This window comes from Lissotriton helveticus, chromosome 6, assembly GCF_964261635.1.
Source record: "Lissotriton helveticus chromosome 6, aLisHel1.1, whole genome shotgun sequence".
NCBI classification, from domain to species: Eukaryota; Metazoa; Chordata; class Amphibia; order Caudata; family Salamandridae; genus Lissotriton; species Lissotriton helveticus.
This window is the reverse complement of record NC_136067.1, coordinates 1,122,090,278-1,122,111,692: the sequence shown is the minus strand read 5'-3', so window position 1 is coordinate 1,122,111,692 and position 21,415 is coordinate 1,122,090,278. Positions and strand designations below refer to the sequence as shown.

General features: G+C 46.0%; 1 protein-coding gene across 1 annotated transcript in view; it reads left to right on the top strand.

The window, feature by feature from the left end:
* Window positions 1-21,415, top strand: part of SYNE1 (spectrin repeat containing nuclear envelope protein 1) — a 2,361,447-nt gene that overhangs the window by 595,261 nt on the left and 1,744,771 nt on the right. Inside the window, exons 18-19 of the mRNA XM_078648775.1 lie at window positions 7,690-7,842; window positions 9,335-9,478. Coding sequence (XP_078504901.1) covers window positions 7,690-7,842; window positions 9,335-9,478 — 297 coding nt within the window. The remainder of the gene's footprint in view (window positions 1-7,689; window positions 7,843-9,334; window positions 9,479-21,415) is intronic.

Here is a 21,415-nt window from a genome sequence, read left to right as displayed (position 1 = left end):
ATGAGTGGTATATGTGTCTCCAGGTTCAAGGAGCTGCAAAACTAACAATGTCTGTCATGCCGGAGAGTGGTCCAGTTCAGGTAGTAAGGGGCGGGATCAGTATACTAATGTTTCAAAAAGAGTACCCCCTCCACCATAGATTTGTCCCTATTTTAGATTTGAGAACAGTCAAGCATTCTATGTCTTCTTGGCCAATGAAGGCTCCTTATTTCCTTTTTTAAGATTCTACCTGCTACTCCTCACTTACCACTAATTTTGATACTGATATAACTAGTGAACGTATCTGTTCCATAATGCATACTGGCATGCAAATAAAAGCAATCATAAATAATAAACATTCGGCAACAGTCAGACTTTTTGTAGGTGGATCTTTATCTCAGAGCGCACAATGTATTCATTGTCTGATGTAAGATAGACAGATCACACTAATGACATCTAGAAACAAGAGCACATTGAAAATTGTTCAACCTACAGTCAACTCAACATCACAATACATAGATTGACTTCTTGTCTGAAAAACTATTTGTTATTTACATACATAAGTGTCCAACATTTATAAACATATTATAATAGAAAATGAGAAAGTGTTTACCATGAACCAACAAAGGTTTTACAGTAATATAGATGCGAAACTGTCCAGCATAACCAACAAAGGTTTTACAAACAATTTTACAGGGGATATAGAAAGAGGAAGAAAAGGGATCAAATACATTTGTAAACAGTACGAAGAGCAGCAGCAGCAGGCACCATTTCTGGTGTAATGCTCTCAGTAACAAACTATAGCAGCCCATGGCTGTAGCTCATTTTGGATTTTCTAGGTACACTGCTTGTTTTATGCTGACTTTAAAATGCCAATAAAAAGTTTCTAAAGAAAAAATATAAATGTAGTAAAAAATAATTCAATTGCAATAGCTAGTTTTAATAATGTCTATTAATATTTGTATAAGCGTACATAGGTGTATATGTATATATATATATATTCTGCTCCTGGGTTTGCCACACACTTAGGGAGCACACAGGCAGCTGAGAAGGTTTAACCCTTAACCTTTAATCACTGGTATGAACGGCACACAAACACAGGAAAAATGTAAGCAGTTCCTTCGTATCGCCTTACGCGTTTCGAAATCCTTCTTCATCAGAGGCTTGAAAACGAAGATTGCGTGCATACTCCCACAAGCTGCCATTATTAACCATGACACGCCCCTCGATGGGCTGCCCAGATGGAACAGTGTCTTGTAGCATTGTGGGAGTTGAAGTTAAAATCCGTAAATGGAGGCACTGTTCTTAGCTCCATTCAAGGCTCTGAATGAGCCCCCCCATGTGCGCCTCCGTCCTCATCCAGCTCAGATGCCCCACAGTGAGGTAGGTAAATACCACGCCTCGTGGCCCCCAAAGTTCGTGGGGTGGTGCTCTCCTCGCGGCTGGGCTGCCGCTATCACATTCTGCTCCTGGGTTTGCCACACACTTAGGGAGCACACAGGCAGCTGAGAAGGTTTAACCCTTAACCTTTAATCACTGGTATGAACGGCACACAAACACAGGAAAAATGTAAGCAGTTCCTTCGTATCGCCTTACGCGTTTCGAAATCCTTCTTCATCAGAGGCTTGAAAACGAAGATTGCGTGCATACTCCCACAAGCTGCCATTATTAACCATGACACGCCCCTCGATGGGCTGCCCAGATGGAACAGTGTCTTGTAGCATTGTGGGAGTTGAAGTTAAAATCCAGAAATGGAGGCACTGTTCTTAGCTCCATTCAAGGCTCTGAATGAGCCCCCCATGTGCGCCTCCGTCCTCATCCAGCTCAGATGCCCCACAGTGAGGTAGGTAAATACCACGCCTCGTGGCCCCCAAAGTTCGTGGGGTGGTGCTCTACTCGCGGCTGGGCTGCCGCTATCACATTCTGCTCCTGGGTTTGCCACACACTTAGGGAGCACACAGGCAGCTGAGAAGGTTTAACCCTTAACCTTTAATCACTGGTATGAACGGCACACAAACACAGGAAAAATGTAAGCAGTTCCTTCGTATCGCCTTACGCGTTTCGAAATCCTTCTTCATCAGCGGCTTGAAAACGAATATATATATATATATATATATATTCGCTCAAAATCCCTTACTTCTTCGTAAAAGACCAGACCGCACTCTTAGGTTGTAGCAAATGTGAGTTTATTTACCGCACAACAAAGCCAGGACGTGTTTCAGCGTAGCGCCTTCTTTATTATTATTTATGTATTATTTATTGATATATCCATATATATTCTTTAAAAAATGTAAAACAATAATTAAACACTTTTAAACTTTTCATTTAGAATATTAACAGTAAAGTAAAATTAAAATAAACAAATGCAACAAGCATTTTGTTTTTAATGTTTCAAAGGAACATATGAAATGAATGTTATTAAATAATTTTAACTAAATATCAAATGAATCTCTCTATATGAATAAAAACAATATTTAAACAAAGAAATTACAAAATATTATCCGTTGTAAAACATTACATAACATATATAGTAAAAAAGTAACAGTTAAATTATTAAAATGGAAAAACAAATTCAAATAAAAATATGTTGAAAAAGTTATATAAATACTTTAAAAACGAAATATTGAAAAAATGAAAAGTGAAAAAATGTAACAGCAATATTAAAATACATTTAATTTAAAAGAAAATAAGGAAAAGTGTTACACCTTGCTCACAGTGTGTTTCCTATTATCACTCCAACGTACCCAAACCTGATGAAAGTGTTGGACTTCGGAGAGGTTAAATTTGATATTTACACTCCAACTTGAGCAAAAGTAGGGAGAGTTTTGGACTTTGCAGGGGTTAGCTTTACTATTCCAACTCCAGTAAAACCACAGCAGAGAAATTGGTGGACTGGAAGGGGTTAGATTTACTATTACCACTCCGGTCTAAGCAACCGTTTGGAAAGTATTGGACTTAAGAGAGGTTACATATACCATTGCAGCTCATTATATTTCTTCATCTAACATCATACAATACTGTTTAAATAATGTATACCTCAAATACATACTACATGTTTTAAAAGCTGCATATTTTAATTTAAACAAAAATGAAATAAATTACCCAGAGAAGCAGAGTCTAGTTTTACCATATACTGCCCCAGGCCCATTAGGTCTGCTTTTGAAGCATGAGAGTCTCAATTGTCCCTGCCAGCCCATAGACAGGGTTGTGCTAAAATTGTCCATACTGCCTTGAGCGTCTACAGAGGCAGTAGACCCCATGCCCACCTGTAACCTCAGTTGTATCTCTCCTATGAAGGTCAATAACCTCAGGTCACTGTTTTTCTGATGAACAAGTCTTCGAGCCCCTGTCCTCTGCATGTACAGCTTTCTGAACATCAAAAAGATGTAGCAATAACAGGATACTACTGTCATCTAGAAGAACGAGATGGGCTAAGAGTAAGAGTGGGGCCAACTGGGACTTTCTGCAGCTTTGGAAACTTAGATAGCGACATGGCTTAAAATAAACAATAGCCTTATAAGGAGATTCCGCCTTAAAGCTTCCGAGAAGTGACGCATATTGTTTTTGATAAAATATGCAACTTTTTGTTATGTTCTGTCGTCAGACACCTGCTAAAGTTAGATCTTGCAGTAAACGGTTCCTCATTAAAAATGTATAAAAGGCCACTTACAGGCCCATTCGTTGATCACTTCACACAGTGGTTTTCACGGTGAAGTGCTCCTGTTTAACCGTTTTTTTTAGTTTTTTGATTGAGGTTATAATACTTCATTGTACTTTGATATTCATTTTCTTTTTCTCTCTTTTTCTTTGCATTGCCATGATTTTGAATTTAGTAGATCTGTGAGGTGCATTAACCCTTTGACTTCTTCCACCTTTTGGAGTGGACACCAGGTTTTCTTGCCTATGTTTTAATATTAATTCTGATATGTTCTTCTTCCACTCACTAAATGATGAAGGAGTATCCATGTTACAATTAAAGAAATCTTTGTAGTGTGTTGTTTTCAGGCTATTTCCGTTTTTTTTATATTTTTAATAGTTACTAGGACAACTACCTGCTCCCCCAAGGCCGACTACCACTATTCTCAAAGGCGAAACTGAACCACAGAGAGAGTTTCCCCTTTGCAAATCAGTTGCCACCCTAATTTGGAAGTCACTAACCTTTCAATTATTTGTGCCCACATTTATGTTCACAAATCATTAATAAATGTTATTTCAAATCTTAGGGAGGACAGAGATGCCCCTTTCATACCACTTCTTCTTTGCAATTTGGAATGAACTGTGAAAGATATTATATAAGTTAGAATAATTTTTTAGACTCCAAAAGTACATATAGTACATTGTTATTTCTGTCACAGTTTGGGATTCTGCAACCTGAAGGCTTTGTAACTGCAAAACAATGTCATACAGAAGGCCCAAGGCTATCTATCAGGTTTTAAGTTGTCAGATTGGGTATAGTCCACTTTGAATGAGGCAATACAAATGCCATAAACATCAAATAGAAAAAAAAGGTTGTGCCCAAGCTGAGCATGGAGTCGGACTCAATCCTGTAGAGCTTAACTCCTCCTCCACGTACAGCCACATGACTGCTCCCCTTTTTTGGAGGCCTAAATCCTCCTAACTGACTTTATATCCCCTGCGGGACCCACTGCTGCGGTGGACAACTCCAGGAGGGAAATGCAGTGCTCCAGGATATAACTTTGTCCGGTGGTCTCTCCACTGTGGGAGAAATGCACCCGTCCGCCATCTTGGGCTCCTCAGATGTGAGGAGATTGGCTTGCAGATGGAGGTGGCACAGTACACTGGTGGCTATAATGGTAACTGAGCTGACTGGAGCAACTAACCCAGAGAACTCTGCACTAACCCCCTCTGCTCCTGCATCTGACACCTGCTATGGAAGTGCTCTGTACTCCCCACATCAAAGAGACTAGAGAGAAATGCTTTATCCCATAAAAACCCCAGCTTATCTGAGATCTTTCACCAGGGCCAACCTCTACGTTGGGGCCCCCTTGGACAGTGGGACTGCACCTGGAGGGGCCTGAGGTCTAACACTACTTTTCCAGTGTTGGGCCATGTAGCTACAAGAGAAGATGCACCATATTGGGAGGATTACATAAAGAGACACCTGAGACCAAGATCCACTCCTGGGGCCCAAACATCAGAGGTGAAATTAAACCAGAGGTTAAGCATTATAGCAAGTCTTAAGGACTTTACAGCCTGTCTCTTATGCCTCAAGGTTGGCACTTACCACTCGTCTTCCCCCGGTTGCCCTGGTGCTTGCTCACTATCAAGTGAGTGCTGTTGGGCCCAACAGGGGACTTTGAAGCCACCAGGTGGGGCAGCCCATGTGGCAGACTCCCTTGCACCCTTCTTGCAGCAGCATTCCTGACTCGAGGGCCTGGACGGTACACGCCTTGAAGCAACGAGTCCAAGCCACAGCTTCCTCTGCCACACTACATCTGCAATATGTGGGCCATACAGACCGAGAACACACTTTTCCTCCAGGATCCATCCTGGTGAAACTACGCTCTTTCGAACGTTACTGCCAGACTGAACAACTACAACATCATCACCGCTGGGGTGGCCGATCTCTATCATATAAATCTGCAATGGTTGCACCCTCCAGCCTGACACTGGCTCTCCAACCAGAGTCCGACACAAAAGTCAATGGTTCGCACCGTAAGGAAACTTTTGTGTCAGATATTGAATGTACATGGCTGAGGGTTCACACAAACAAGATGACCCACCTCCACAAGGAGTCTCCTGCCACCCAGGACACTAAAGAATACTTGCACCGCTTCCTAATGAGATACACTTGGACTTGAAAATTGGCCTGCTACAAGTCCTTTCTACAGGAACTGAGGAAGGAAGTAAGTGAAGGGGGTCAACCAGGGGATGACTTGTAACACCTGATGGACTCTACAATTGAGTATCAAAAACTGCTTTGGCAGAGGGTGCAGTTATTCGAAGAACAACGTATACACCAGCAAATAAAACAGGAGGTCCTTGAAAATTGCAGCAGATGAAGCAACATATGTATGTGGCTGATCTAGATCCCTAAGGGTGCATAGGGAATGGCCCTCATGAGCTTCACCAAAGGTCGGCTTCAAAGAATTAGTGGCACCCCAGACCTGCTGGCAAAACAACTGGACCAGGGTATCACAGATTTCTTGCTAGCTTGACCGAAACAGAAATTGCTCCTAACAAGTTCATGCGTGTGCACTACTTTGAGGACAAGGAAGAAATCATGCGCCTTGCGAGGCGAAAGCAAGATCTGGCCTTCAGGGGCCACACCGTTCGCCTCTTTTAAGACCTCCCAATAGTCACACTCCTCAGTTGCAAACAATTCTGGCCCATCACAGTTGTTTCTTAATGAATGCTGCATCAAATATCAGTTGGAACACCCCTTCAGCATAGTGTTCCAATGATCAGGAAAATGTTGCGCTGTGTCCCAGAAGGGAGAGCCCTCCTGGACCTTCCCCAGGATAATGGAGGTGAGCAGAACCTAGAGGAGCAACACCAGAAGTGGCTGAACCTCCATTCAGAATGGCACATAGTCAGCATGAATGAGAGAACCTGGCAACTGAGTGATAACACTGCTGCTGTAGGCAAGGCAGACATCATCTCACAACTTTTAAACAGGAACCACAACCAATGGCATTCACCTCACAGAATGACGACCCTTCCCCGACTGACTGACCAGTATTCATACACACATCCCTCCGGAAGTGTTGATCAGGAGACCCGAGGGAGGAGGGCTGGGCACTGCTGCAGAGACCTGATCACCTACCCTCTACCTCTCCTCTCCCCTGGATAACAGCCCCGATGACCGGTTTCCCATCTGGTAAGACCATACCATTCCTCCTTGCCAGACCTTTGAGTGGGGCACCGCTAGTGAGGAATAACTACCACACCCACATTTCTGATGGCCATGGATCATTGGACTGGCCTTGGCCCAATTGTGTTACATGTTTTAGATAATACTCCTCTTGCCCTCCTCGTGCATCCGGAAACAGTTGTAACATGCCAATTAGGTTGCATCCATGAGCAACAGCACTACTCGCCATCCACACAACCGAGGTCCACACCTCCTATAACATACACAGTGCACTACCAGACATGCATTCACATCACTCAAACTCCTCTCCCTCAATTTTAGGAGCCTCAACTCACACAATAAGCAAAGCCAGATTTGGCGCTATCTTCTTCAGCAGGACACTGATATGTTCTTAGAAGAAACTCGCCTCCTCAAGAATGATCTAGGGCACTTGTGACACCCACAAACCGCTACCAGTACTGGGCATCCTCCCCTACTAAAACGACCAGCTTTGCCATCCTGTGTAAAGGATACCTCAGCCAGACACTCTCCTCTATAACTAGGGGTCCCCATGTCGCTACCTCAAATGAGTGCTGCCCACAGTGAGAGCCCTTCTTACCCTACTGAATGTGTTTGCCCCTAACGCCTCACAAGACTTGAACCTACGTAAACTCCTGGCAAGACAACTCCAGAATATGCACGGAAATATTAAAGATGTTGCCAAGAGGTAGGGAGGCACCAGAAATGAGAAACTCTTAATCCTTGTGCAAGCATGTATATCATATAGATCAGTTTGACATTCCATGTTCATAGTATGTTCTTGCTAACATTTGATGTGATTTACTTTTAAAAGATAATTCCATTTTACAATATTTGTCCTTGCCTCTGTTTTCCAGTATGCTCGAGCGGACGAGTGTGATCGGGTGAAAAAGGAGTATATCGATGGTGTTGCGGCATTGTCACTGTTTGCTAAACAAGGATGCGAGAAACTTTCGACTCCTCTTGATGTGTCATTTCTAAATGTCAAGATGTTCATCCAGGATTTGGAGGCAAGATCTTTTAAGCAGATTTACGGTGTGGTGTTTTGACTTTAATCTAGAAGAAGCTCTTGTTTCGTTGTAAATAGGTGTGTCATTTAGCACTGAAACAATGCACAACAGTACTCTGATTTTTATTTTACATTTTGTTTTTTCACAAATAAGTAACTTGATGGCTTGAAGAAGTGGCATTGCATTGGTATTTGTTGCAAGCATGCTGTGATTGGCTATCAAAGCCTTTTAAAACGATGTAGATCCTTTAACTCTGGAATTGCAGGGGATTCTTTTGGCTAGCAATAGAAAAGGTGCTTTATCCACTTACCATTTATCTTCATGGGGTAGATATGTGTAGTTTTACTATTTATGGTATCTGAATAGCTTCTATTATAGTCAGTTGCTTTGAGCAATTATGATTGGTAGAGGAAGAGGTGTGGCGCCGCAGCTAGGGCGACTGACTCCAGAATCTGGGGATCATGGTTCGATCCCTGGCCCCGGTGGCAGATTAGCCCAGCACCATGTGACTCTGGGCAATAGCTTGCTTAATTTTCCCGATGGCCCCCAGCGCCAAGAGACCCTTATGGGTGATTGTGCGCTTTACAAATGTGGATTATTATTATTATTATTATTATTATTGTTTGTCACATCCAGGCCTAGATTTGAGTCAGTGGTTGCAGGGTGGCCCCACCAAACCAACATTTATTATTTCCTCAACAGACTTCGATACAGAGCAAGAGAGAGACAAATACAAAAGGGGGAAAGAAGGAGGAAGGGAAAAACCTTAACAAGGGAGTAGCACGTATGAAAAGAATCTGAAGGATTGAGATAAAGAGACCGGGAGTGCCTGGTGGTGGTTTAAAGAGCCATGAGGTGTAATCAAGACTTTACAGCCTTGGTACCCCGTCCTTCAATAGAACTGGCCACAGGTTTTTTAGCAAATCTTTCGGCCCTCCACTTATTCTTTTACAAATTAAGCACTTGCCAGATCATTACTGCTATACTGTCAGAAAACATCTGCCTGTACAGAGGGTGGTGACATACTTATTGTTTAGAATGAGCAAGTGATTTTGCAGGAGATGCATATATTGAATAGGTTTCTCTCTAGCAATGTCAACTGAACGCCTTGTCTTGAATCCCTGAGACTGGGGATCTATGGCCTGGATTTATGTCACTTTTAGTGGTGTATATGGACCAAAATCAGAGTTGAAATGTCATAGATTTACCAGGCATGCCACAGATTTGGAATGGTCAGCAGAGCATTCTGCCCCCTTTTGTGCCCAAGCACCATGGTTGTCTTACAGCCTTACAAGAGGTTTTGCTTGCTAGTGTATCTGACACTTTCAGAGTGCTCTCTTTCGTATAATACCGGCAGTTTATCTGTTCAGGTTCATAAACGCCTCCGCTCTTTCATATCTTCTTTTCTTTGTGGTGTTTATTGTGTGTGGGTCCTCGCTGCTGGCATGTCTGTCACTCATGAAATTGACGCAAATTGAAATGTCTGCTGCAGGATATTAAACAGAAAATCCCCGTGATGGAAGCTCAGTACAAGGCAGTAACAAGGACCGCACAGCTTCTCACAAAGGAAACTCCCCAGGAGGGAATCAATGAAATGCTAACTACTATGTCTGGGATCAAGGAACAGCTTTCCAAGGTACTGTGACATCTCCTTCTGATTGTGCTATGCTGCTGACACTGCTGTGCCCTCTTTGAAGCCACCAGCAGAGCCTTGCATATTCCAAAGCCCTGCTCTGAATATATGCAGTGCCCAAGATGTTATTATCTATTATTATCACAATACTGTGCGAGTTATGTTTGGTCTGCCAAACAGGAAATCCAGCCAGGCAGTCTGAACGACTCCCTATCTGGAGAGGCGGCATGTTACAATTATCGCTGCTAAAGCGGCGATAATGGGCTTGATAATATGCCCTTGAGAATTCCCATTTTCACACTAGAATATGGGCTTCTATGGGAATTCACAAGGGCATATTATCAAGCCCATTATCGCCTCTTTAGTGGCAGTTTCCTGCCGCTAAAGCGGCTATAATTTTAACGCCATTTCTTGAGAATATACCCCTGAGTTTTTCAAATTAACAGTAAGCGGCTAAAATATAACGTTCGTTGCCCATGTAAATTAGACATGTGAAACGTTTTTATTATGAGAGTAAAGTCTTGCCTAGTGCCCGATAATTGGTTTACCTCAAAGTTTTCTGGTTTTCTTATGTTAATGTCCTACAATAGTTTTGTCCCTGCAAACAGGGTGCTAGTTCTTCATGAAAATGAATGTGCTGTTTTCCTGCGAGTTGACTGTATCGGTGTTGGCGTTTGTTTTCCTAAACAATGACTAGAAGTCCTGATTTTAAAATGATAGAAAAGGTTTGCAAATTTACATACCCATAAGCAGTATAAACTGTGGGCCCGAATCACAAGGGTAAACTGAGACAAAACTCTAACTTTACTACTTTTGGTACTCACAAAGAGTATTTACGAGTAGTAAAGTTAGTCTTTGTTTCTCAGTTCAACTTACGCTTTGGTCTTAATTTCAACTTTTTGAACTCACTTAAACTTGAGACCAAAACTTAAGTTTAAGTGAGACAAAAGTCTAACTGTACTACTCGTAAATGCCCTTTGTGAATACCGAAAGTCGTAAAGTTAGACTATCATCTCAGTTTACCTTTGTGAGTCGGGCCCATAATGTGCAGCTACCCAAAACACTTTAGTCGAAACATAATTGTATCCATAGAGAGTCTGGCATGGAAATCATGCCACAAAGCCGTGTCTGCTTTAGCCATGCCTAAAATAGGGTACGTTAGCACTCTCAGTTAAATGTCTCTTGCTGAGGAGAGTTTGCAATCTGCACTCTTAGGTTTGAATCATGGTAGGTCTACTAAAGCCTTTCATCCTTCAAGGGTTTATAAATGAATACAAGGGTAATGGTGCCACTTTTTGCATTCATATGAAAACATAAAAAGCAAACCTTTTTCCGTGAGCTAGGTTTCATGAAGGGAACATGCCGAACTAGCCATTTTATCACTCTGTCATTGCCCCAGAAAGCTGATGCTTAGGGGCTGCTTTCTGTGTCATCACCCAATTATGCCCCATGCCCCCCATTCTAGTTGCAGCCTTCTGCCATGGAGTAAATTTTTAACATTCTTGCCAGGGCTAGTTTTGGATTCTAGCCCGCCTGTGTGGGACACTGCAAAAAAGTATTGGTTTATTATTTCAGAAAGATTGTTTCTTTGGTAGCATTTATGTTATGTAGAATTTTAGAAAGTTCATAAAATCAGTATGCTGCACTTTACCACAACCATGTGTGTTCACCCTGTTCAATCATCTATAAATAAAATAATATAGCTAACAAGAGCAAATTCCAGAAACAGCTTTCTCCTTTAAATTGAATATGGTGAGTACTAAGGTACATTCCACATTGGCTACTAGTGTACCCTTATAAGTCCCTAGTAAATGGTACTGAGGTACGCAGGGCATAGGTACACCAGTGGTCTCCCATGGGCTGCAGCATGTATTATCCCACCCATGAGAGACCACTCAAATTGTGACTTCGAACCTACCAGTGCAGCCTGTGAAAGCTGATGTTAGCACCACTTACGACAGATAGAGGTTTCCCTATATCTGAGGTCACTGCACTTAAAACCTATAAGTCACCCTTAGGGCAGGCTTTTCATTCCTGAAGGCAAGGTGCTCGGTTCTAAGCGTGTGGGTGCCTCTGCATAAGCAGAACACCCCTACAACCTTTGTAGTCCTATCTCCCGGGTTGTAAGTGTATCAGCCGTTATGATACACAGAGTGGCAATGAGTCATTACGCGATGACCATCTCTAAACTGGCTGTAACAAACCCTTTTGTGTTGGTATCAAACATGTTGGAATTAGCACTGTAAAGCTCCTTTGGAGGCCCTCAGTGCTCCTAGTACCAGTCTTCTAGACCCGGACAGCACAACATGGCTGCTGCCGACCAGAGACACAATTCTGCCCTCTTGCTGCTGAGCCAAGCTCGAGTAGGGGAAGGAAGGACCATAGACATCCTGTCACAGGGAGGTGAGACCACCTCCCAGACAGGGTTTAGTGTATTGGGGCAGGGGGAGTGCTGTCAGCACCACTCAGTCTGCTTGAGGGGAACATTTGGTGGCCTCCTCCAATAGTCCAGTTCAAAGCAGCTCTGGGAGCCATTGACTCCTGCTCTAGCATGAATGTGAAGACAGGACATGGAAGTGTCCTCTCCACTGTCCATACCCCTCCCCTGGAAGGGCACCCTGAATCATCCCAACCCTTTTATTAGGGTACTTGATGCATCTTTGGTGAGCTGCTCGAAGTCCTCTCACGACTCCAGTGCCTTCAGCATGTGGGTCCATTTGAGAGTCTTTCTTGATTTCAGTGGGCTCCCTTGATTGCTCAGGCCTCCTCTGACTCCCCTGCTTGTGGCAAGATACCTGGACATTGCTGGTCCTGCCACTGCATCTTCATTAATTTTCCACGTTGTTTCGGGGTGCCAATGCTTGTTGGTGCTCCCGTTGGACACCGACCCCTCAATTCTCGGCATCTGACGTGGGCCAGCTCGAGAACAGCTCCTGGTCTACCACAGTGTCGCCTGGCTAACACAGCTACAGCTCCAAGGTCAATGTCAACTCTCCTGAAACACCCAACTTCTGTAGGCATTTGACTTCCGTGCCCCCTGTTCATTCCCAAGTGGCATAAACTCTGTCCCCTGCTTGCAGGTACTTCTCAGCTGGGATCCACCTTCAGATTCCCCTGGACACTTTCCACTTCGCTAGGGGTATCTTCCTTAAGTCCTTCATTGAATTCGACAGCGGTTTCCAATGCCATTTCTCACCTATGCACCCGGCTTCCCTGGTGTAGGTATCCTGGTTCCTAGGGTATCCACGGGTGGTGTGGCTCTCCAACCTTCTGTCCGTCATGGGGTTTCCTCAGGGTTCACTGAGAAGGGTCCTTCTTCTTTAAAATTGCAACAGCGACTTACAGATTGACTTTAATTGAGCACGCTGTTGTGTTCCCTCTCTGCACACGGCCTCCATGGCAATCCTGGTTACTTACTTCGGGTGGTTCCTTGGGTCCCCAGCACTTCTACGTCTTCTGAGTATAGTTTTGACTTGAGTCGTGGTTCTCATCTCACTATTTTAGTATATGGTTTGGTCCCCCCCAGTGACCGATGTGAAAAATACATGCTTCTCACCTGTTTTCTTTGCAAAGGATTGTGTGCATTTCGTATAGGAGATATTTGTATGTGTTAGTGAGTGTCTTATAATAAATACATATTTTTATAAATACACTTGGTTCTTTTTCACTTAATCTATACCAATAAGGTATGCTCTGGTAAAAAAAAAGCTGCTTTACACTCCTTCTGGACTAAGCCTGAAGGCTGCTCTCCACAGCTACCACTTGGCGAGCTTTCTAAGGTTGTCTAACATCACTAATATCACCATAAGGATTGTCTGCATTAGTACAGGGTGCTACACTTAAATAAGTGAGCACCATATACTGAGCCAGCTTCTCACACAATCCTTGTCAAGGTGCACCACAAAAGTCACTAAATAAACCTGTGCTTAATTCTCTGGTAGGTTGGCACAAAGGCTGTCATGCGTAACTTACAGCCAATGTGACAAGCATTTATGCAGCACTCCCAACAGTAATTAAGAAAAAACCTTACACTGGGGGAAAGTTACATGTTCAGACCGACCAGGATGCATTGTGCATCGAATACAGGGACCTGATTAGTCCCACTAAGGAGTTACATTCTCAAGTCCACACAAAGGATTCAGTTTGCATTGGTGGGGACTGTGAGGAGATCTTTATTGCCGCAATGAACAGGTTGGTCATTACAGACAGTTGCTGTTGTAGTATGAAGAGCCAGTCATCAATGGAGCTGCACATTAGCTGTTGTTGTGTGATGTTGCTGATGGCATGAAGTAAAGGTCTCGCATTGATGGCCATTGCGGAAGGTCGCTGTTGAAGCAAAGAGCCAGTCCCACTGGAGCTTCACATTGGTAGTCGTTACAGGCAGTCAGTTCTCAGCAGGAAGAGATCACGTCTGTTAGACTTGGCATCTTTTGGCGTGTTTCCCCTGAGTTTTTGATTTCTGCCTTCCTGGTTTTGACTCTGGTTTTGCTGGTATAACGTTTCTACTCGCTTTTCGCACTGCTGATCAGTGGTAAAGTGCTGGTGCTCCTGTGGTAAATTGTGTTATGATTGGATGTGCGACTCACTTGTCAGCCCCCAGTAACGGGCACTGCGAGTGCTGGGGCTCATGAGTCCACCGCTGCTCATGGACCTGCAGCATGGATTGTGCCACCCACGTACGTAGCTCGAAAAAGGTATAAGTGAATGAAGTTTGGTGTGCCTGAACTCAGCGTCTAAAGACGCAACCTTTAGATAGGGTGCCCTTTTCATTCTGAGTTCATAAAGGCCACTTTTAGAAAGTGGGTATTACTTTGCTTGGTCATCTCGTGTGCCTCTGCTGGAATGTCGATTGCCTGTCTGGTTTTTGGGACGACAGATGGCTGGGGAGCGGGGTGGCTCCTGATAGTTTAGGTAGCTCAGGAAAGGGCTCAACAGCAATGGATTGCGATGGGGGAAGAGGAAGGGAATCTCCTTGCACCTCAACGGGCCTGGTCTGCCTCTGACAAAGCTGTCTCCACCTCCTGCCAGGAATTCACGCCAGAGAGGCTCCAACTGGTTCTGGCCAGACACAGACACTCACTGCCTGAAAGGTCAAAGGATTTTTGGATACAAATGCTGGATCCCAGACCCCTGAACTTTAGAACTCATCTGGATCAAGAAGACTGCCATGAAGAAGCACCGGAGAAGCTACGAAAGGAACGACTGCCTTGCTGGGTGCTTTGCTGGACTGCCCTGCAGTGACTGCTTCTGTCTTGGGCAGTGAAAGGGCTGGACTGGACTTTCTGCAACCGAAGTGGTGAGACTCTCCAAGGGCTTGAAGTAGAGTTCACGAAGTCTTTGGAACAACAAAAACTTCAGGTTCTTCGACCCGCAGCACTGGGGACTGTGTGTTTTGTGCTGCACCCCGAAGAACGCCCCCAGATGATGTCTACGACGACTCTGCCGAACCGTGTCCTGAAGGCACAGCAGAGGTCACCGTGACCCTAGTCTCACCGACGACGCCTGTTGACGCCATTACTGAGCCACTGCTTGCACTGCGACTGGTGGGCACCACACCCTGCACTGCCTTGCTTCACGCCGAAGCTTTGGCACCGCAGAGGCCTCCGCAGCAATGCTGCACCCCGACCCCGGGCCTCACCGATGACGCCCGTTGATACCGCCACCGAGCCGCTGCTCACACTGCAACCTGTCGGCACGCACTCTGCATTGCCTCGCTACACGACGATGCCGTGGCTTTCCTGACGCCACCACTTCCCGTCGAAATTGACGCCGCTGCCTGCACGGTGGTTCGGGGACGTCGCTTGTGAGTTAACACGATGCAGCGCCCTCATCCCACACTGAAGCCTTGGCCCACTGACGCCGGCGCCATCGACTCCAGCTTGTCAGCCGACGACAGCGCTTCAGCAACGACAACGCCACTGCCTGCACCGTGACCTGCTAGCACCGTGACGAGCACCGCCTCCACCTCGCACCACGACCCTGGTCTCACAGACGACGCCATCTGATGCCGCCACCGAGCCGCTGCTCACACCGCGAACTGGGGACACCGCATGCCACACTGCTGCACTTCACACCGCAGCTCTGAATCCCATCAAAAAGGAGCTCGACCTGCAACGCGAGTGACTTCAAGGGCCCCATCGCCCTGCATCTCTGAAAAGGAACTGTTTGCGGGTCTTTCCGACACCGTAGTTGGCCTGTGACCACACGGTCAGCCAGAACTGTTTTTAGATTTGTTGTTCACATCACCACAATAGCCCCGGATGGAGCTATCGACCATAAGATATTATTTTTGAAAAGCATATTTTGATAAGTGAAGATTTTGTAGTATAGTATTGTGGATTCCTTTCATCATATTTGTTCTTGTCTTAAGTTTATCAAAATTGGTTCTTTTTCTAAACTGGTGTGGTGTCATTTTGTAGTGCGGACACTGTATTACTGTGGATTGTGTGCAAATGCTTTACACACTGCCTCTAAGATAAGCCTGACTGCTCGTGCCAGGCTACCAAGGGGGTGAGCAGGGGTTATTTTAGAAGTGTAACTCCCTTATTCTGACTAGAGTGGTGGTTTCTGCCTTGCTTTGACGCAAGTCTCAGCTAGCCAGAAATCCCATTTCTGACAATGTCACAATCACAAGAAGCCCAGACCTTTTGTCTCTTCATATTTTCTTCAAGATGAGTTCACTCTGATGCCATTGAAGGGTCCAGGGTCTCTGGGGCACCACTTGGGGATCGGAAATCACTCTAGCAGAGGCCAGCATCAGGGCATAGCCAGATCGAGGAAGGTCCAGTTGGTGCTGTTTAGCTGGGCAGTTGCAGGGAGGTCTCTGGTAGCTTGTTGTGTCCCTGAAGAATAAACTAGAGGTCAGCAAATGACCCATGTGTCATTCTGGTTTTCCTGGGTTCAAGGCAGGCAGGTCTAATTTCCCATCTTCAGACAGCAGGGTAGTCCTTCTTCTGAATCTTCCACAGGTCCAGGAGTGTTCTGATGAGAGGTTCTGAAGGTCCAGTTTTTATACCTGGAAGTAGCCTTTGTGTAGTGTAATTCCCTCTACAAACCCCAAAACTGGTTCTGTTCAGTTCATCCCCTGCCCCTGGGTTTGGCTCCAAACTGTCTTGGGCGACAAAGGCAATGGGGGGGTCCTGGTATCAGGTTTCTTTGTGTCTGCTACCGGCATACACTTATGAATTATAATCAGACAGTTTACAGCTCTTCCCCAGCCTTCCTGTCAGGAAGCCCCACTCCCCCACACCTAGGTCTTCTTTGTTCCCATATCTGTAAGCAATACACAACCCGCAACAAGAGAGCCATTCACAGTCACCTGACCCAGAGCAGAAAAGCTCTTTGGGTATGGGCAAAAAGTGGTATTTTAAAATTGTATATTGAAATCCGACTTCACCATTAAAGAGGACTTTAAATTGCAATTCATATGAATGGAAATAACATTTCTCTGTCTGCTCACAATCTAAAGTTACCACTTATTAAGTAAGGTAACTCAGTATTAGTCTATGGGAGAAAAAGCCTTGCAGCACTGAACAACGACTTGTGGAGCTTTTCAGTACCAGGACATGTAAAATTTAAACCACATGTCCTACCTTTTAAATACCATGCATTTTCCCTATGATCCTTTAGCACTACCTTAAGGGTGACTTATAACTATTAAAAAGGAAAGTTTAAGCCTGGCAAAAATTGATTTTGCCAGGCCCGAGTTGCAGTTTAAAATTGCATTACAAGCTGCAGTGGCAGGTCTGAGACAAGTTTTTAAAACACCCCTATAGTGGTTAGCACAGTGCATGACATTTAATTTACATGCGCTGTGCTGTGTACGTATAGTACCACAAACTAGTGATGTACAAGTAAGTTAAACATCCCATAAACCTATATAAGGCGAATAAGGAGATTCCCCACTTTAATGACTCCATTTGGGACCCCGCTGCGCTAGCCTGACGCCGTAACCAGAGGAGACAAATGCCGATCTACAGGGGCACCATACTCTGCCCCCCACGCAAGCTCCAGTTCTTTCCACCCCTGCCTAGGGCTGCCTGGCCCCAATATGGCCGCCACCTCGGACATCTCTCAAACTTGTAAAAGGCGAATAAGAAGTTTCCTATCTTTAACTACTCCATTTGGGACCCGCTGCGCTAGCCCGACGCCACAACCAGAGGAGACAAACGCCGATCTACAGGGGCACCATACCCTGCCCCCCATGCGAGCTCCATTTCTTTACGCCCCTGCCTAGGGCTGCCAGGCCCCAATATGGCCGCCACCTCGGACATCTCATAAACTTGTTAAACAAACTTGTTTGACCAATTTCAAGAGTCTCCCTCATCCACAATTACAGTAATCTCGCCTAACGATAAGAGCCACTCCTTTCCGGACTGGGCTTGACTCTCATCTCATACTGCAAGGGAGGCCTGGCCCTAAAATGGCCGCCACCTCAGACAGGTTCTGCCCAACTCCTCTAATCAAGGAGCTTTATCTCAAAAACGGAACTTCCTCTCCCAAGGAAGGTGCAATGGTGGCCTTAGGCTGAACTCCTCTCTTCTGATTTTACAACAAAGTCCTCCCACTATTGTCAACGCCGGTCACTTCAGTGACCTAGCGGTCTCACTCCCCCCTAGTTCTACTACGATGCCTCCGTCCATGCGTTTAGACACGCATCCCTGCCCGTCACTTAACCACTTATCTCCTCTTGGACGAAACACCTACGCCATTACTTTCCCACACAGTCTCTCCTTCAAAGCTAAAAAAACGCTTTAAACAGAATTTAATTAGGCAACACCCCGAAACACTAATTGAGGACACATACCACTGCTCAGCGAGAGGGCTGAGAAAAATGGACTTCATTTTCCACACCACCAGGCCAGAGGTATGGGTCACCACCTTTAACTCACTCCTCCCTGTCTCAAAACCACCTTCACAGAACACAACCGGAAACTAACTATCTCCCCCCTTAACCAACAGTGCCTGGTTGGAGACATCTTCAACACCATTTTCGTGAATGGCACCATTCTAATTTAGGTGAAAGACGAAAACCTAGAGTTCTTTGACTCCCTCTTCCCCATTCTTAAGACGGCTACTGCTCACTACCCTCAACAGCCGCACACCCCCCCCCAATGGCTCTTGTCAAACCCCTAACCCGCAGAGCATGCTTCCATCACCTCAACAATCCCTTCCCCCGTGCTTAATCACGTCTCCAGTCACTCGTCTCCCCCAGCCCCACCCCCACCCCCCTCTACCCTACATCCCCAGGCCTCCTCCCCCTTCACCCAAACTTCCAGAACTCTGCCACCCCCACCTACCCATCCGACTCCCTTCCCTCCACCCCACGTCTCCCAAAGCACTCCTGGTTCTCAGTCTCCTGCCCATAGAGATCCCAGACCACCTAACAACCCCGAGTCACAGCCCCCTGCGCGAACCCACACTCCTCTAGCTCACACCGTCCCCCTTAGTGAAGACAACCACCACCTCCAAAGGGACTGCAACCTTCTTCCCTCTCTATCCCTCGCCCATCCAAACTCGAAACACGAATCAGATCCTCCCACCCCGGTTATCCCCCCTAATAGTAACTCGCCCCTAAGCCCCTCCCCCTCCCTAGCCCTTGCTCAGCCGAACTCGAAAGACGATTCTGAGCCTCCCACCTCTGTTATCCCACCCAACAGTAACTCGCCCCAAAGCCCCTATCCCTCTCTAGTCCTCTCACAATCGAACTCTAACTCGGAACCGGGCCCCCCAACCCCTACTCTCCCCACATCAAAGTCTTGCCCCAATGCCCCTCTCACTCTAGGCCCAGCTTCACCCACCCTTCCCCCTCCCCAGCACTCAAACTGACGCAACACCTGGACCTTCTAGAAGCCCAGATCGCTACTCTGATTTTTGGCCTGAAGGAAACCCTATCCTCCCTAGAGAAACTCCAGCTACCCTCCCCTCACGTCGCACCACCCCACCTCCATCCGCCTCCCATTAGGAATGACTCTCTGCCTCCCATCGGGTCCATGCCCCCCCAGGCTCCCGGCCTCCTCTCACCAAACCCAGGACTGAGTCACGAGTTGACAGTCCTAGAAGAATTTTTCCCTCCCTTTCGCCCCAGGAAGTGAGCTCCCTCGTCGCCTCCTATGAACCCCCTCCTAATCAGCCAGCCCAAGCACAACCCCTATACCATTCACCCTTCTCCCCGATTCAAGTCATCACTGGAGTGGGGAGGGACCCGCCCCTCCGAAAAGCTGCTAGACCACCAACCTATCTCTCCTCCTTACCCAGAGCTAATTCTGTCAACCCAAACTCGATTGCTGACCCCCCGATTAACTGTATGCTCATCAACTGCCGATCCGCCGTCAAACATGCAACGGAAATAGCCGAAACCATTCTCTCCCATGACCTGGATGTAGCCTTCATCACTGAAACATGGCTAAACACTCTATCCCTTCCCATCATGGACACGCTGGTGCCGCACGGTTTCTCAATTATCCACAAAGACAGACCCGTACACAAAGGTGGCGGAATAGCTATTATCCACAAAAGTGACCTCTCCATCACTGAATCCCCCTCCGTCCTATATAACTCCTTTGAATGCCTTTCGGTCAACCTCAATTCGCCTCACCACTGTCCACTTCAATGCCTTCTCCTCTACCATCCCCTGGGCAACTCCACGGAATTTGGCGCTCAGCTGACGGATCTGATCACTCAAGCCGCTCTCAACGGCGACTTCAGAATAATTCTGGGCGATCTCAACATAAGATGGAATGTAACAAAAAACCCGCTCATCCAATCTCTCACCACCCTTCCACAAGACTACGATATGATCCAGCACTGCACAGAGGAAACCCACCATAGAGGAGCAATCCTTGATGCAATCATCGCGGATAAAAAGGCAATTTCAATTGACTGCATCATCCCGGTTGACTGGTAAGACCATCACGCCATTCTCTTTCATATCAATCATTCGGTTCTATCCCTCCCACCTACTCAAACCTCCCCCAAGTGGGTCAGAAACATATCGAGAGTCCCCCCTGACAAGCTAGAAGAGGGACTTAGCTCACTCATCCCGAACTCGACGGAACTCCTCTCAACCACGGAACTCACCTCGCTTTACCATTCCAACCTGGAGCTCGTCCTAGATCAGCTGGCACCTCGGAAACTAAAAAAAAACCAGAAGCGTCCCCTCCAGGTCTTGGTTCTCCACTGACATTAACAAAGAAAGAAGACACCTAAGATCCATCGAAAGAACCTGCAGGAACAACCCCACATCCCTCAACCGGGACCTACTCAAGGCAGCCCTCAAAATCTACTATAACCATATCAAGAGCAAAAAGTTGTCCTTCTTCTGTTCTGCTCTAGACAATGCTTAAAACCGCCCCAAAGAACTCTTTAACATCATCAGGAACCAAACCTCCATTCCTGTGATAGACAACATGGCGGCGTCCAAATCCCAATGTGACGACTTTGCCAGCTTTTTCAACGAACAAATTGCCAAAATTGATCGATCATTCTGCGCTATGCCCTCCTCCCACCCCTCTGCAACTACCCACATCAGGCCAGCAACCGCAGCCATTCGCTGGTCTTCCTTCCGGCCTATCCAAGTTGAAGTGATAAGCAATCTCATAGCCACCGCCAAACCCTCGTCCCACTCCCTTGATCAGCTTCCCCCGAGACTGACCAAAGACCTGAAGCTCACTCTAGCCCCAGTTTGGGCCAAGATCATCAACAGCTCTTTGAGCGAGGGCTCCATACCTGACTGCCTTAAACTAGGTCAAGTCACGCCACTCCTAAAAAACCCGGCCTTGACCACAAGGACATGAACAACTTCAGACCAGTTTCGAACCAACCGCTCTTATAGAAAATTCTGGAAAGATGTGTGCTGTCTCAGCTATCCCATCACCTAGAGATCACAAATCTTCTCGACCCACAACAATCAGGGTTCAGAAAAGGCTGCAGTACAGAAAC